This window comes from Tetrao urogallus, assembly GCF_951394365.1.
Source record: "Tetrao urogallus genome assembly, chromosome: 2".
Taxonomy (NCBI): Eukaryota; Metazoa; Chordata; class Aves; order Galliformes; family Phasianidae; genus Tetrao; species Tetrao urogallus.
In genome coordinates, this window is record NC_136814.1 from 24987057 (window position 1) to 25005265 (window position 18209).

Genomic DNA, 18209 nt, shown 5'->3' on the forward strand with positions numbered 1-18209 from the left:
GGTAACTTAAGGACAGTGCTATTATTGTATCAGTTTTCCATTTTGCTTTTTGTCTTTTGACCCTGGAGATACAAATTGTTTTTTAGCCCAGGACATTCCACATCTATTTTTCTTTCTTCATAGTGTTCTGTTAAAAATATTGGTACTACAGTGCTAAATTGTTCATCCTTTCCTCTGTTTGCTGAACTTGGAGGTTTTTTTTTAAATGATAAATCTCTTTTATTTATGGACTATGAATGCATAGGAATTAGAAAAAAATCAGTTTCTTATTTGAGGATCAAACTGAGCAAAGATAAGTTTTCTTGTTTTGTTTTTGTTATCTCTGCATCTTTTCCCTGTAGTCTTACCGGTGTTCAGAGAACAGAAATTCACAACCATCTGGGAGATCCTGAGATTGTCACAAATACACATGGTTATACAGTTAGGATGCTAAGGAGCCAGCAGAACTACCAATCCTGATCATTTTTCTGTGACTTCGTTTGGATTAACTCTGGATCAGTTGCCCAGTCTGACTGAAACCAAACTTGTTAAAGAAGGAAGAAGAGAAAGTAAATTTCTAGTGCAGGAGTTCCATCGAGATACTTGTAGGCTTCCACCCTCAAATGCAACCAAGAAATTTGTTTTTGTTAATGTAGCTAGAAGGAATGCTTTGATGTTCAGTTGAAGGATGCTTTTAATGTCTTTCATACGTTTTCTTGTCCCCATCTGTGACCTTATTTCAGTTTCTGTTACCCTTTTTTTTTTTTTCTTTGTTTAAGAATTAGTCCATTTGGCATTTGGTACTTCTCAGACATTAATGTTTAATTACCAATGTTATGCTACAAATATCTTTTGGAACTAAAAATACACAGTTTCATATCTGTGAAAAAATTTTTCTCCTATCTTTACAGCAATGTTCTATCAAGGAAAAAAAAATAAGCTGAGAGAATGATCACTAATTTTGTAAATGCTGAAGCTTTTTTATTCTATTAATTGTTCAAAATTAGTATGATCATGAACACCCCTGGAAGCTGTATTAGAAACTTTAAAAGACTGCATTTTTGCATTTTGCTACCTTGCCAAATTAGTTTTAGAACTTTTGTATGCATTTGTGGAAGACCTGTGTGATGTAATTATTCTAGAGTGAAAAATTTCCTAGCTTTTTTTCTTTTGGGCCTAAATTAGCTTGGAGTAGTTAACAAATATATGCACGTATAGTTCATGTTTTGGGAGTCTAGTTAGCTTGATATCTGTAACACAGGAAGATTCTTAAGCAAATTCATGCTCAAATTTGATGTGGTTTCCTTCTGCAGCTTGCCACTGATTTCCTCACTGTTCTCTAAAATTTGAAGCTTATATGAAATCTGATTAATTATCCCCAGTTTTGAATGTTCATTTCACTTGAATTATAATTATACAAATATAAAACCAAAGAGAATGCAGTTCACTGAACAGAATCAGTTTAATTGTTGATGTTTTTAAAATGTTCTTGTTTTTTTGGGTTTTTTTTGTTTTTTTTTTTTGTGGAGAAAAATAGGAGTTTGTTTACCACTGTTTAAAAACACTCTTTTTTTTTTTTCTCTTCAAATAAATTGCTGTACTAAAATTCTTCCTTTCCTATATGTGGTTTCCACTAGGCTGAAACTTATTCCTTTTGGAAAAGAAAAAGAAAAAAAGATAAACTATTAGTTTCTGAGAAACGGTTTCTTGATTCATGAATTTCAGTGGTAAATCTTTGAAGACCACTGATTGTCTCCCAGTTTTGCCTGTAGTTGGTAAAGCAGTATCTGTGAAAAGAAGTGGGTGAGAAATGGACACCATGTGCAGTATACCTCTTTTTTGAAGTGGGTTTTTTTGTTGTTGTTTGTATGTTGGTGAATTTGCTGTTCGTTTTCTTCTAGGTTGCACAACGGACTCCTAAACGTTAAAGATGTTCTTACAAGCTTTGACAACACAGGAAATGTCTGTAAGTCCATTGTTAATTTAGATACAGTACTGTGTCGCTAGAATTGAAATTGCATTTCGTTTATCTGAGAAACCCTGTTACTGTGATCAGATATGCTGATTTAACTACCATAGCACTTCATATTGCAGTGGTTTATGTAGTTTGGTTTATGTGGTTTATGTTGTTTGGGTGTACATCCTTGAAATGTCCCAATGCAAGTTCATCTTTGTGTTCTATGTCAGAGAAATTGAGCTGGGTTGGACAAAATATGAGTTTAGTCCATTGATTTGTCTTGGCTCGTGGCCATCTCTGGATATCTGAGCAACAGTATAAAAACAGGGGAAACATAATGATACTTCTGTCCAGTAGAAGGGAAGCTTATAATGGAGAAAAACAAAAGAAAGCACTCAGTCGAGTTGTGAAATTCCTCTCCACGGGATGTTTTGGCTTGTAGAACATCCAGTGGGCTCTAAAGACAGAGGAGAAAAATTATGGAAGAAAAATTCACTGTAGCTATTAAATATGAAAGTATCGGTTATGATTCAGGAATTGCTAGATGGTAGAACAATTAATGGGGCAGCAGGATGATATCTTTGTCCTGGTCTTGAACTCTTGTCTAAGCATGAGCTGCTGGCCGCATTAATCTTAAACAAGATGAGCATTAAGTGGACCTTCAGTATCTGACCCAGTCTGGCTCTGCTTCTCTATACTCATTAATAAAATGTTACATGCTGTTAATGGACTCAATTATAAAATTTTAGCAGACTCTAAGAAGCCAAATAAAAATAATTATACATGTTTTTAATGTAATAATTACCATTATTTAATTTACATTTACAGATATATAAATATTTCTTTTTTGATAAGGCTTTTTTGCCTAATTTCTGAGGAGGGGTTGCTCTCAAAGAAGGAAACTTAAAGAACAGAGCTAGGGAGCCTCTGTAGGTCTGTGAAATATTCAGCAAATGTGCATGTATCTTTTGTTCGTTATCAAAGCTATAAGATAACCATATATTGGAGAAGATTTTATTTCATCTCAGAACTCCCATCTTTGTATTCCAGAGCTGTTTCAACAAACAGGGGCTTTTCATTAGCCAAAAAAAAAAAAAAAGTAAACTAAACTTGTTTTCAAATGGAAAAAAAAATCGTATGCCCTCTGCTCCCCTTTTTAAATTTGCTACTTTTCATTTGGTTATTAATATTGAAAATACTGGCGCGGGCCTGCCACAAAATACATTAGGGTTTCAGTTTGTCAAGAAGGGAAATTTTTTATGATTTCAGAATGAAAATTATATCTAAGGACTATATAAATATCCAAATGAGTAAGTCTGAGGGGAAAAAAAACACATTTGTAATTATTGCTGATGTCAGGTAGAGATGTAGGCATGATATCTAGAAAGAAAATGTTTAGATTTAAGATATTTAGGATCTGGCAGAAAATGCTTTGGTTATATAAGAGAAGGCATTTAAAGGGATTTGATGCTGTAGATTCTTCAAATAGGGAACTAAGGGAACTTTTGTAACCACTTACTTTTTTTATTCATAAGTTTTACTCAATAAGGGGAAAGAGGAACAAGGCACTGTACCTTTAAGTATTGTTAGCTGCTTTATCTTTGTTCTTTGTGTAAGCACTTAGATTGTGATTGATCTATACAAATTTCCTTGCTAACACACAAATAAATTACTCTTCTAAAGTTTTATATGCTTTTCTATTGTTAAATGTGCTGTTGACTCTTTTATTAACCTTTTCAGTATTTCAGCCACTTTCCTATTGATTACAGATAGCAGAACAAGACTCACCACTCTAATAGGCACAACGCCAGTGCTAACTTAGAAGTAATATGGCTTTTGTGGTTCTTACTGTTTCTCTGTATATATGAAGATTCACATTTGTCCCTTCGGCTTCAGTACTGCCTTGAAGGTTCATGCTGTGCCATTATACAGTGTTTGCTAAGCAATTTTCAGATTTGCTTCCTTGTCTTTATCTCTCTCTATTGATGTGCATATTTATGCCCATTTTACTAAGCACTCTATATTACACTGTATCAAGGTAACTGTAAATTAGTTATTTTTCTGACAGCTTTATGGTAGTGGCTTGAAATGTAATCACAGAATGGCTTGGCTTGGAAGGGTCCTTTAAAGCTTGTCTGATTTCAACCCCTTGCTGTGGGCAGAGTAGCTGCCCACTAAATCAGGCTTCCCAGGGTCCCATTTGACCTGGCCTGAAATGCCTTCAGGTATAGGGCATCTACACCTTCTCCAGGCAACCTCAGAGCCTTGTCACACTCTTAATAAATAATTTCTGCCTAATATCTAACCTGAGTCTCCACTCCTTTAGATTAAAGCCATTTTCCCTTCTTCTATCACTGTAAGACAACGTAAGAAGTTGGTCTCCCTCCTCTGTTTATAAGCTCTCCTCAGGTAATGGAAGGCTGCAATAAAGCATAGTAGTAATAATCATATTTCCTTGCTACTGTCTTTATGGAATAAAGGTGCCCACTGTTCAAGCCAGAGCTGCTATGTATTGCATCGCCGTAATAAAGTTTCCCCAACTGTGTGCTACTGAGCTGCTCTATTTGGATCACTGCTGATAGGATGATGTGAGTGCACATATTCATTGATCTGAAATGACTTTTTCTTTGGCCTCTGTGTATTTCTTGCTTCTTTTAGTGATAATCCACTGTGGAAATGGAAGATGATAATCCTGCCTCCTTTCACTTTTTTTTTTTGTTGTAGAGTAACTACAGTTCTTATATTTTGAACGCTGGGACTTTTTTTTTTTTTTTTAACAAGTGATATGATGTTATTTACAGCAATAACAACTTTATCAGGTGATAGTCTGCCCTAAAAAAGATTTCACAAGTATTTTTTTAGCATTTAACAGTATTAGATTATTTCTTCTAATATTCAGTATTAGTGGAGCTATCCGTTACTGAACAGTCCCATCAACAGCATTGTACTCCATGAGGATATAAATAATAAATCTATAAATAACTATAGAATTTAATGTTCTTTTCAGGATGCGCTGCAAAGTCATAACTTATTTACAGGGCACTAAACTTAAATGATTTGGGCTGAAATAATCAGAAAATATTTAATTATTTTAGTGTTCTGCGTGTTTTGACTACCATGCTGAATCAGGAAGGTTAATATTTTGCTACAGACTACTGAACATGAAATAATTGTCTGTTAAACAAATAAGGTGTTGTAAAAACTGAAATATTTTGCATATTACATCATTTGAATCCTTTCAAATAACACTTGTTTTCTTTGATTGGTGTTTCTAATAATATTTTTAAGTATTTTGCATTAAAAAAAAAAAAAAAAATTGGGGGGGGGAGCATTTCTGTAGTCTTTTTGTTTCACTTTGATCTTTCTGCTCGTGGCCACGTCACCATACACTGTCAAAAGAAGAGTGGTAGAGCAGATACCAGTTAACACCATTTTCTCCACGCTCCCAGTACACACAAACTCAGTATAAGATGTGCCACTAGCTGGCAGCATTATATAAAATTTCAGAAAGCCGCTTTTGAGGAATACTTGTGACTGCTTCCTAAAGTGCAGCCCTACACCAGTAAGACTTCAGGGAAAGGATGGAGCCAAGTGCAGTAGCTGTAAATGGCATATTGCTGGTCTCCCAAGTGCTGACACCAGAAATTGCACAAAGTCTTGTTTGGATTTGGTATTCACGTGGGTTTTTTTTGTTTTGTTTGGTTGGTTTGTTTTTTTTTTTTGTTTTTATTTTTTTTTTTGTTAAAGAAGCATCACTAAAGGTGCATTTTCATTGTAGGATCATTGTCATGAGTGAAAATCGACACTGCAATTTTACTTTTTTTTTTTTTCTGGAAAAGTAAAATTTTTTTTTTGGTATCTGTCATGTTCATCTGCTGTGAGAGAGCAGTTTGCATGTGAAAACTCTAAACAGCTTCTCCACACAGATAGGATGCAATGCTAAATGCATTCCATTCAGCTTTAATCCTGTGCATAAACAGGAAGCAGGGGAAAAAAAATGCTGAGATAGAGAAAAGGATTGGTGTGTTCCTTTTAGACAACAGCATGCCATCTGTTGAAAGATGGTACATCCTGTGGCCATCTCTAGTCATAAGACAATCCTTTTAAAAGAACTGATGGATCCCAGGCAGAAGGCTGAGTGGTGGCACTGTGGGGTAGCATCAGCTGGCTCTGGGAGCCACGTGCCACATTCATCCTTTCAGGGGAAAATCTCTTCTGTGAAAGACTTCCCAAAAACCAGGGAAATTCAAGAATGAACTTACATAAATGATCTCCTTCCACTGACTATTTTAGTAACAGGAGAAAGCTGTTGTGACTGAAGAGTTTGTATAATCATTTCCCTTGAAATTATGTATATTGTTTAGTCCTATCCCTTCAAATTATGCATTAATTTCAGTTAAATGATTAAGGGCCAAAATACGATAGATAGATATTTACTAATTGCCACAAGTCTAAGCAAGATGCAGTGTCTGTAAGGCAGAATTTTAAGCAATGACATATAGTGTGCTTTGGGATTTTCATCTGGTAGTATTCCCAAAACACATTTTATTTCACTGCTTTCTTAAAACTCTGCTTTACAGAATGTTAACACAGAAATAGGAGCAAGGTATTCTAGTGTTCATGTAGTATATATTGCAATTATGCTATATGTAGTAATAAAACACTGTCTTGTAAACTACACCTAATGTTGGTTGACAGTATAACCATTTGCAAGAAACATGCTCAATACATACTCATTTTCTACTTAGTAGTGTACAATCACATGTTTTGGAACTGAAAAAGCAGCAGAGGGTGCTACAGTTACAGAGCTTTCCAGACACATTGCAAAGCTGCTGTTTCTGTGGTCAACTAGATCCTGAAGACTTGAGCTTTCAATACTGGCTTAACGGTTTTGAGTTCTGTTGCTTCTGTTCATGTAGGAAGAACAGGTAGACAATTTGAAATCCAGAAAAATATGTATGTTATATAATCCTTTTTTTTTTCCTAATTTTGAGGTTAATTCTTTTTTTCTGAAAGATGTTACAGCTTGGAGTAAAATACGTCTGGATACAGCTTTTATTTCAAAACATCTACTGGCCATCTTCTGAACTGTTTTTGTTTGCACTAGTGCTACTTTTAGAAATTTGTTTCAAAATATGTTTCATGTTGAAAGAATTTGGCTTTTTAAATGTGAGTTTTTTTCCATAAGTGAGCTAGCTAAATTGAAGAACACTTTTGTCCCTTTGTGTTGTATTTTTCAAGAAAATAATTAGGAAGCTAGCAAATAACAAGAAAAAGGCTTTTTCTTAAATTTTCAGTCCACTCTTTTTGGAAAAAGTCTCGAGGAAAGATGTTGAAGAAAATGAATTTTGTGGTCCACTTTTTTATTGTATTCATTTTAAAACTGCTAATTTAAAAATGCTGAATGTGCAACTTGGATTCAACTTAAAAGAATATCAGCTTTTAAATAGTAATCTTTTCCTTCTGTGTTCCTTCCTCCAAATAACTATATAAGTAGAAGCTATTTTTTCTTCCCAGTTGTAGTATATGAGAATGTTTTTGGAGACCTGCCTGTGTCTTCTTAGTTCTCACAGAGTGACTCAAAGTTACCTGTGCTCCTCCATGGAGAATTTGTGGCAGCTACTGAGTTACCATGCTTGGGGAGCAGCATAGGATGGCATCCTTTATCATAGTAGAGTTTCACCTGTATTTTGCGTAGCATTTCTTAGGCTCAACAAGAAAAGAGAGTACGTTTTCTCAGATGTTGCTGTGTGGATTTCTGTTCTTTTTTTAGAGGAGACTTCTTGTTTTCTGTCATGAAGAACATACTGACTGAGGCTTCCTACCTCACTCACCTCAAGAACCTGTTACTCTTTGCCTTTTGAGTACTCTCTCAGTCTGTCTGCGTGGCAGTTTTATATTGTTTACCATGTCAGAATCTTACACCCTCTTGAAAAATTTTTCAACTAAAAATAAATTGAGTGGAAAAAGGTTTGGTTAGCAACGAAGTGCATCACTTTGAATGAACTATCGTATTTATGATACCTGCAATTTGCTATTCACTATGCAGCTTCACTTTAAATAAAACATATCATGATCAAGGTTAAGAAAAAATGGCTGTTTCCTCGCCCCACTCCCTGTTCCATTCACTTCACTGGTTCAAGTTACAGCATCATCCCAAGCAGCCACATTGACGTAACTGGCATAAAGCTTACGGAATGCTGCTGAAAGTAAGTGTATGGGGAGAAGCAGGTACCTTTTAAATTACTCTTGCTACTAGAATTATTTTTATCAAACTGTTCTCTTTTGGAATGTCAGTCATTTGTTTTAAGTTCAGTCCTGTAATTCTTTTCCCAACTTATTAAAATCTGATTATTCTTCTGACAAACTTGAAGAACTGCCACTGGGGATCTATGTTCTTTAAAATATTTTCTTCTACTGCATATTCCAAAATCATCTCACACTACCTGTGCTTATAAAGATGGCATCAGCTTAGCGAACCAGGAAGAGAAGTCCTGCTGAGCTCTTCTCAGTACCCTGTTTCTTCCTTGATCAGTTTGAAGCTGTCATAGTAACTGGTTCACCTGCTCAGGCTATTCCAATGATAGCCTTTTGATAAAAATATATGGATGTGTTAGGGTAACTTCAGTTGCTTTTTTTGTACTGTGAAGCAATGTTTTCTGCCTTGGTGCCCTGCTTTTGAGCTAGGTGGGATTCCGCATCAGATCTGTTGTCTTAGTCTTTATATGAAATGTTGGAATACTTTGCCTTCACTCACTGATGTTGACCTTCTGAAATCCAAAGCATTTTGAAGTATTCCATGTATGCTAAATGAATTACCATGACAAGTTGGATCTTTCTGTTTAAAGGAATTAAAGGAACTTGGATAGGCTGTAACATCGTTAATTAGATTAGTAGAGGGAGAAATGTATGAACTGTTTTAATTAATTTCATATTTTTGCTTTTGTTAATGACACCTTAATCAAATCTTTAATTGAGATAAGGTAGGATAACAATTGTAAGCATCTTTTTAGATGTACAATGTTGTTAATTAAGTTTACTCTTTTAATGTATTGTAGAGTTTGCTCCTAAAAATATTTCACATTTTAACATTAAATAGTTGCAAACTAGTTTCATGTGGCTTGACCTACTGTAGGGTGTTGCAGTCTGGGTGGAATTTAAGTATTTCTCGCAATATTCTGTTTGTCTACAGTTCCTTTTACTTGTCATGTTCTAGGCATGCTTTTAGTGTAGCTGTTCAGAAATGCTGTGTTGGAGTACCTGCTTGGGTAGATAAATTCTGTTTATTACTACACAAAGTTACTGATATATCTTCCTTACATTTCTGATTGGATATTTTTCTGTATTTTGATGTAAGCTTATCTGTCACTATGGAGTAGAAGTAGCAAGGACAGTCCATGTTCTTCGTACTTTCCATACAAGTGTAGCTGAGGGGATATAAAGACCTTGCACCTTATTTTGGTTTGGTTTCAAGTACTTTTAAAAGAACACTTTAAAAGTTGCACTGCTCTTCACTTAAAAAAAATCATATTCAAATGCATGAAATACGTATCTTATTTCACTGCAAGATTTTCAAAACCTTTCAACTTAATGCAGCATGAGTTCACAGGATTGCATTCAAACTATTTTGAGTAAAAAGCTTCTGAAAATCATAATTTGCAAACTGTGCTGCAAAACACTCATTTGAAACTGTACCTGATGACAGTTCTGACTGGAAAGTAAGGTGAAAACTAATCTAGGTAGCAATGGCCAGTTGAAGATCCAGTGCATAACTATTACTCACGTACTTAGCTTGATGGAGTAAATACTCTTATCTTATTCTTAATTCAGTTAGATAGAATGCTATTAATTTATTTTTTTTCCTCCAAAAGTATTTTCAATAGTGTGGAAGACATGGACCAGACATTATCCCAGAAATCTGAAGAATTAATTTTTGGTAAATTGCGTGGATTAAAAGAACCCCTTTGTGCATGTGGTTTGGTAAATAGAGAATTGTGTACTTATGCAGCTGATAGTTCTTACCCAAGTGCAATAACTGGTATTTGTTCCTTTAATTTCTCCTCTGTTTCCAGACTTTCTCCAATCAATTATTGAATCTGTACTGTTGAAATGAAATATGCAGATTCCTGGAAGTAATGAGCCCTATTATATCCTTGAAGATCACTTTATGAATCCAAACATTTACATACAGAGATTTTTCTTGTTGCAAAATATTTATCTCATAAACAAAGATGAGAAATATGCCTTGTACAATCAACAAATGTACAGTTGGGAGAGTGGTGTGGTTAGGATGGTACTTTATGTGTATTATAGTTGGAAAGATGATTGTGGTGGAAAAGAGATGATCAAGGAAGAAATGCTTACCCATATCTGCAGATCTGAGCTCACAGTGGGAAAACTCCAAAAAGGAGGGATCCCTAGGAAGAGATTCTTCCCTAGTGGTGGAGAGCCCTTAAATAGTGTCTAGGAGGGATGGTGCCTGGCTTCTGTTCACACTGCTGAATTACCTTCACCTGTGCTCCCATGGCTGACCCAAAACTTGCCTCAGGTGATCAATCAGTGGTTCAGGCTGTGACTCAGCAGTTCTAATACATGCCTATACTGCTTAGAAGAGATTGTCTTGTAATTAACTAAATCAACCTAATTGGCCTTATATGTGTGTGAAATTTTACATATTAATATGCATATAGTTATGATGTTTAATTCTATATACAATGTACATAAAAGCAGAAAAACAAGATTTTAACAGGTTTTTTAAATGTAAGATTTTGAACATTTTACCTCACAGTTTACTTTGACCTTCCTGAAATAGCAGCTTACTGGTGACATAAATACTGTAAGAGGATGAAACTACAGCTGCAGCGTGCTATCTCTTCTCAAATGTTTGAAAGCATTGTCAGCTTTTGAATTACTGTCATATTTTTTCAATTGTTTTTAGTACAAGTGAAATTTGACTTGCCTTGGTAACACAAAGAATCTAATTGTCTTCAGCAGGGCTTGTCAAATTAACAAGAAACACTGTTTTCTCCTGAAAATTGGTTTAAAAAAAAAAAAGGGGGGGGGGGGGAGGGCAATAATTTAATCAAATGAGAGTACTGTAACTTTTAAATGTTTTACTGTAACTTTTAAGTGTTTATTCAACATTTCATTAAATGCTGAATAATAAGCAGTATAATAATTGAAACAATGTAGGAATGAGTAGGAAACTTTTCCTTTTTTTTAAATTGGGAATTAGAATATTAAATAGCACAGAACAAGTTAAGATCTTGATGTTCCAAAAGTACTATTACCTACGTAATACAGTTAATGCTTTATGTGTATTACTTCTTTCATGATAAATATCAAACAATCTAAAACATGGTGGCAGATAATGACTGGACGATCAGAGAGGCATACACTAAGTGCAGTGAGAAAGCTGTTCTGAATTGTCCAGAAAAGCTAGTTTCAAATACTTTGTCTGAAATAATTCAACTGTGGAGCCCTGATTTCAGCATTATTTGAAATTAATGTGCTGCATGGACATCTCCACCCATGGCAGGGAAGTTGAAACAAGATGATCTGTAAGGTACCTTCCATCCTAAGCTACTCTACGATAAAGCAAGGAGTGTGTTGGTGGGAAGAATTAAGAAAATATTAAAGGCTGTGCAAGAAAAGGAATTGGGAATGAAGATGTATTGGGTGAGGTTTTTTTCCCCAAGAGAGAACCAAATTGGCTAGACAGGAGATGAATTCACAATGAATGCAGTCAGGTTTGTGTGATTAGAATAACCAAGACTAGAAATCAGAAGTGGAGAGGAGGCTACACTGGCTCAGGCTAAAGAGCATTAGGAAGCTTCCCACCCACCTCCCCCCCAAAAATGCTTCCCACAGGGCCAGCAATAGAACTACATTTCCAGGCATCTGTCCATGTTGTCCTCTTGTGACTATGCAGGTAAAATACATTTTTTTGTTCTTTATATCTGCTGCTGTATTCAGACTGTATGTTTTGTGATGATGGCTTAATATTTCACAGTTTTTGTGAAAGCTCAGGTTCTGATCTGCAGAAGGTAGTTACATCTGAAATTATTTCAACAGCTAAAGCAAAAATTATATATGTACATTATACATATATGTATAAATATATATATTAAAATACTCAAAAAATTGAGGTTCTAGATATTTTGGGTGCACAGAATTAGTACATATCTTTCCGCTTTCTGTACTTCAGGGCCCTGTGTAAAGAACTGTCTCTTTCTGAATTGTCTTCCCTTTGGGATAACACCATAAGGTTGTAAGACACAGTTAACAAGGGCTGTGACATGGAGGGGATTGTTCTGTTAGAAGTAGCTGGCTGAATATCTTTCAAAGCATGTGAGGTGCTGAAAGCAGGCAGTGAATTTAGTCTTCATGCAGCTTGTAAGCTAAATGCTGGAGACATTTGACTCCAATAGATAATTCTGAAAAAATGTAGCAGGGCTATGTTTAACTGGAGTGTGAATATCGATTGTTTTATTCTTACATGACCACTGGCTTTTAGTTCTATGAACTAAAGGGAGGCAGCAGCCCTATGTGAAGTGTAGTATGTAAAGGTATTTAATTACTTACTGCTTCACAAGACTTACATGTACAAGAACTTTGCTAAGATCATCGTGGCACTTCCTAACTAATTTTGGCGTTTGCTCGGTCAAGTTTTTTCTTTGGCAACCTAGATATTACTTTAGTGGAAATGTATATTGCAATTCTGCTTATGAATTTGTAATGTTAGAATTGCATGCACGGGCCTCAGATCACAAAAGCAAGGATCCTTCTTGCCTTGAAGTAGCACTTGCTGGAACAGCATTGGAATGCCTTTTGCAGAAAATGTACCCAGAAAAAAAATCATATTTTTTGAAGGTTTTCTGCGTGTGTATGTCTAACACACTCTGAATCATGCTATGACTCATAATGCTAGTATGATTTAAATACATTTATTTTGGTAGAAATTGCTAGTGCATGGTAGCCAAATTGCATATAGTAATGTAGCAGTTGTAGGTAGATTTGAACCTTCCCACATCAGTTCAAAGAATACATAAAATCAAGGCTGTTTTAGGAAACATCGACTTTTTTTTTACTCATTGGTGAAGAGTTCTGAAAAGCTTATTGGTTTAAAAAAATAAATTTGTTACTCTTCTAAATTTTTATTAATTCTTATAAGAACTAAATTCTGAAGTGTTATGGTTTTCCTTGTGATGTAGCTAACTTCAAAGCTTGCGGAAGTTGTGTATTGTGCTTGAGAAAGCCAATGTGCATATGTAGCAAATGCCACTTCTCTGAGGCATGAATTACAAATACTAAAAAACAACTCGTTAGCACATTTAGTAGTGTTGCCAGCACTTCTCTGATTTACTGTATCTAGCATAAATATCATCAGTTTGTCTTTTTTGTTTGTTGTTGTGAGTAAAGACAAGTAAACACTTTTTCTCTCGTGATCAAACTGAGATTTGATTGTTGTACAGAGACGTACTTTTGATATGTACTAATCTTTTGATCAATGAATGTCCTTAATTCAGAATGGGAATGCAGGGAATGCTAGGAACTGGTGAACAGTAGCAAAGAATTTTAAAGTCTTTGAATGAGAAATTTAGAAGTCCTTATTGTCCTCGTTACATCTTCTTTTAGGCATACTATTTTCAGTTTTCTGAGACAAAGATGCTGACCCCATTGTGAAACTGAAACTGAAAACTGAAGTATTGACTTTTTTTTTTCTCTTCATATTTTACGAACTTTGTACTGACTTTGAATCCACCTAATAATTACATAAAAATGCATCTGTAGAAGATCACAAATCGTAAACCTTTACCTCTGTGTGTCTAGATAGCTTAGACAAAATGCACACTGATGTGAAGTTTAGTAACTGCAGTTTGAGTGACTTTATAAAAGTACCAATCTATTTTGCATTGTGTATGCAGGGGTCTTAAACTCACTGCTGGGCCAAGCTAAAAAGGTAACATCTGATTGTGATATTACTACAAGACAAATGGTAGCGTGGTACTCTGCTTGAAAACATAATGGCTTTATACTATAACCTTTAACCTTGAAATGATGCTTGAGTGGACCTTAACTCGTAAGTGAGCATGCCTGAGTAAATAAAACTGTGGTTTCACATAACAGAGAGATACATTTTTTAGATCTTTTGCTGATTATATTGTGTGAAGGTCAATCTTCTGCCCCGTTTCTGAAAGTTGGGTCAGAATAGAGATTTTAGGGTCACTTCTTCAAGTATCTAAGCCCTTACAATGCACTAATAGGCCCTGATAGCTCATCTTATAAGTTCTTAGCATTAAGCTGGACATTGTTTCGACTCGGTTCAAATCCTGCACGTACCCTCTAGGGTTAATTAGTGTCTTTTTAAATGGGTGATTTTTAGTTATTTTTAATTCATGAGCCTTGGTTTATTTTGTCATTTGCTATCATTTACCGTTGGTAAAGACATAGGAAACTTATGTTCACTTCATTCAAGATCTGTATGTAGTTTTGAAGCTGAGCAGTTAAATTTATTTTTCTTTCTAATTAAGCACATTTGGAGTGTAACATCAAACATGATGTAGGAGACACAGTTGAATACCACTACAAATTGGTGTGGAGTCAAAAAAAAATTCAGTTATATTTAAACTATACTTTGCATAGTGGAATATCATATTATTGTCTCCTCTATAGAAAATGCATTTGTGACTTATGTCACTACTATGAATCTTGTTTAAAGGACGCTGAAATCAATTAGTTCAATTAGAATGATGAAGCAAACACATAATTAGGCAGCACATTTCAGTTTTCCACTGAGGTAACTGGGAGTGTATCAGAATGGACATAATTCAAGTTGAAATAATTGTTTTTTGAAAAACTTTTGAGTGCAACAGATTTGAAAATAGTATTGAGTGAATAAAACTTGGACAGAAAAAGCTCAGAACTGTGTCACTGTAGATGAGACTTGTACTGACCTCAAAAACTGAATGAGCCGTCCAAGATTGCAGTAAAAAAAAACAAAAACAAACAAAAACCCTGTGTTTTTTTGTTTTGTTGTGGTTTTGTGTGTGGTTGTTGTGTTTTTGGTTTTGTTTTGTTTTTTAATAAATGCAGTAACACTAAAACAAGCGGCACAATTTCCAAGAATATAAATGAGGGTAACATTTAAAATTTCAGAAGTAGTCTACGTTTAAATGCTTCATTTTTTCAGAAAATCTTTTTTTATAGTAAATCTTCAAGTTTAGTTAGCAATCATTTGGAAACTGTCTTTACATCACCTCTTCTTGCCTTGTGCTTAGACTAATGTAAAACATTAATTGTGCTGCTAGCAGTAGCTCTCTGATATGTAAGGTTCAGGATGCAGTGTGAATTGGAATTGCTCATCAGCAGGTAAATTCATCACATGCATTTGTCAGTGTGGTTTCTTTTAGATCTTGTGAGAAAGTAAGTAGTTAGAAAGCTAATTGGTATTTATATTCTCTGTGCTTTGAATTACTGGGGCAGTTGCATCATGAGATTGACTATTCTAAGGGCTACTTTTGCAATACTTGGTAGAGAAATAATGGAAGTGAATTAAAACTGTCATATTTAAGGTTTGTTCTATTTTTTTTTCAAGTAGACAATCTGTCCATTTCTTATTTTGTTCCAGTATTTCCTCTGCCTGCAGTCACCTGTCCCAGCTTTTTTACTGCACTTCTCTCTGCTTTGCTATTCTGCTTTCCTTGATCTTGAGGGAATTCTGTCTTAATTCACACCTCAGAAAACAGCTTAGCTGAGCAAGACCTGTGATCAGAGTCATCTGGAAAACTCACTGTTGTATGTATTTAAGGAGACTGCTCCAGAACAGTGTTTTCCCATGTGTAGACAAATCTGAAGATATAACACTGAATGTTCTTCATTCTAGCAGTGGATGGCTGCAGCAGGCCCCATTCAAACTTCTCAATGTTCAGAAGCAGCTGATAATTTAACAGGTTAATACTACTGGGTGGTTTCATTTGGAGATGAAGTTGACGTAAATTAGATAATTTGCCAGTAAGTGATTTTTTTGTTGTTGTTTTTTTTTATTTACTAAATTTAATACCTCAAACCCAGATGTATTCATTTTGATTACCAAGCCATCCATAGGTTTAAAATAAAATAAAATAAAAACAACTATTTTCATGAGAATACTGCATTGCTTTGCTTTTTTCTTCTAAACACAATGGCAGATAAAATCTTAGAGCATTTTGTTCAGTAGTTCTCTCTCTCATTGTCCATAGCCTCTGCTCTTCCATAATCTAGAGGATGTGCTTTGTCTTGATGTGGTTTTAAAATTTGTTAGTTGAGCACATTTGGAAACAAAATAGGGAAAAACTTAATAGCGCTTGTCTACTCAGTTAACTTGTGATTTGGAATAGTTGACTTCTCATCTGTTGGGAAACAGATTAAAGTCCAAGTTAAGGTGCTTGTAAATGGTAAACTGGACACTTCATGGCATTGTTCCTCTTTATTCTCTGCTGATCTAGCAGCTAGGCCCTGTTTAAAGAAAGAAGTCCTGTTTCTCTTGTGTAGCTTCCTGTTCTTGGTCATCTGCTCCCACTGCATTTTCTCTCTAAAGCTTTTGGTACTAATCTATCAGTGGTGTAATGTGAAATCTAGCCCACCCTGAAACAGATTTAAAATAAATAGGTCAATAAACAATCGAACAGTGCATGTATCCTTGTTGGACACAAGCTTTGACAAATGGAAGGTGGTAGGATGTGTCCGCAGTAAAGTGAAGCCACTTGTTTCAGTGGTTGAAGTTGCTGCAGTCTGAAAGCACATCTATGATGGGCGTTTGTTCTGGAGCAAAGGATTTTCTGATTTACTTGAAGCTGGATACTAGCTCAGCTAACACCATGAAAACTTTAGCTGACTTCTTGTGCCCCTAAAAGCAAGCTGTTAGTTCTCTTAGCATTTTGAGTCAAACAGTGTATAAAAGGGCAGCAATACCCTATTTTTATTTGTCATTATGAGAACCAAATGTAGCTATGAGTAAATAAATGCAGCAAGTTTATATAGTGAAAATGAAATTGTTTCTATATGGTCACTTTGCAGAATAAGACTGCAGTTTAATTTCTTCCAAAGCAAGAAAATTAATAGGTCAAAAGGGAGCTGCTAACTCCTGGAAAGCACATAGACCTCGACAAATGTTGTTTATTATTTTCTGTACTCTCCATCGTAATATTCAAGGAACAAGAGCTAAGAAAATATTATATAAGCATGCTTAGTATTTTTCAAAATGAGAATCTTGGCTGTTGCAGTTTTAGGGCACAATGAACGCTGATTACCTAAAAAAAAATGTTTCAGCATTTTGCCTTTTAGCTTCAGAATTAGAGCAAAGTGTTTTGAAACCAGTGAATTCCTTTTATTTGTTGTATAACCTAAAAAGGATAAAGTAATTTATGCTTTTCGAGGATGTAGATTAAGGCATACTTTGTGTCTGGGGTGAGGTATGGGATAGTAAGTTTAAATCACTAATTAAATTCAAAATATTATACGTATGAAGCCCTAAAAATGTCTGTTTTCTAAAAAGAAGAATTGCTGCTCTACCAGATGCCACATAGACACCTTCAAAAATCGCCCTCTTTACATCTAAACTTTTTTATTTTAGCTTGGCCATGCAATGAACAGTCAAGAAGAAGTGGTTTATACCTAATTAAACATAGGTAGTCTTTTCCTCCTGCTTTCTCCTAAAATTCCTAGTTTGGAAGATTCAGAGATTGCATTTTTGTGCCCCACTGCTCTTAATTTCTCTGTCATTTTTATACTTGGGTTATTTCATTTCAATTCCCTGCCCTTTTCAGTCTTCCATGGTCTTTTTCTCACCTCTGAAAGGAGGGCTTGAGCTGTGTTGCCATTGGTAATTACTTCGGTATTAGGAGCTCTTCTCATTATGCCAAAGGCTCAGTGTTTGCATCCATTCTGAAAGTGCTGTAGGTAATCGTTATCCTGTATGTTTCAGTTTCTGGAATTAATTGTGGTCAGATTAAGGTTAATTCTTCCCACTTCTCCTCCAAATGGGGCTTGTAGGGTATCCGCTTCTCTCAGGTGTGTGAGCCCTGGCATTGTTCTCTTTGTTGACTCCGAACAAAGGTGTTACAGAATTGCAAACTTGTGAGTCATGTCCTAATGTTTATTTGTTAGGTTTCAGAAGAGCTGTTTATTTTAGTAGGCAATTTTCATGTGAGATGAGGTAAAACATTGAGAAGGCAGCCCCTCATCAGTGGACAAACAATTCCTAAGAATTTAGCTAATGGCCCCCCTTCAGTGC

The 18209-nt window shown here is 35.2% G+C and overlaps 1 protein-coding gene across 1 annotated transcript in view; it reads left to right on the forward strand.

Annotated features, from left to right (window-relative positions):
- Nucleotides 1-18209, forward strand: part of CAMKMT (calmodulin-lysine N-methyltransferase) — a gene marked incomplete at both ends in the record, with an annotated part of 191540 nt that overhangs the window by 10929 nt on the left and 162402 nt on the right. The window contains one exon of the mRNA XM_079550239.1: nucleotides 1881-1945. Within this exon, the coding sequence (XP_079406365.1) occupies nucleotides 1881-1945 (65 nt within the window). The remainder of the gene's footprint in view (nucleotides 1-1880; nucleotides 1946-18209) is intronic.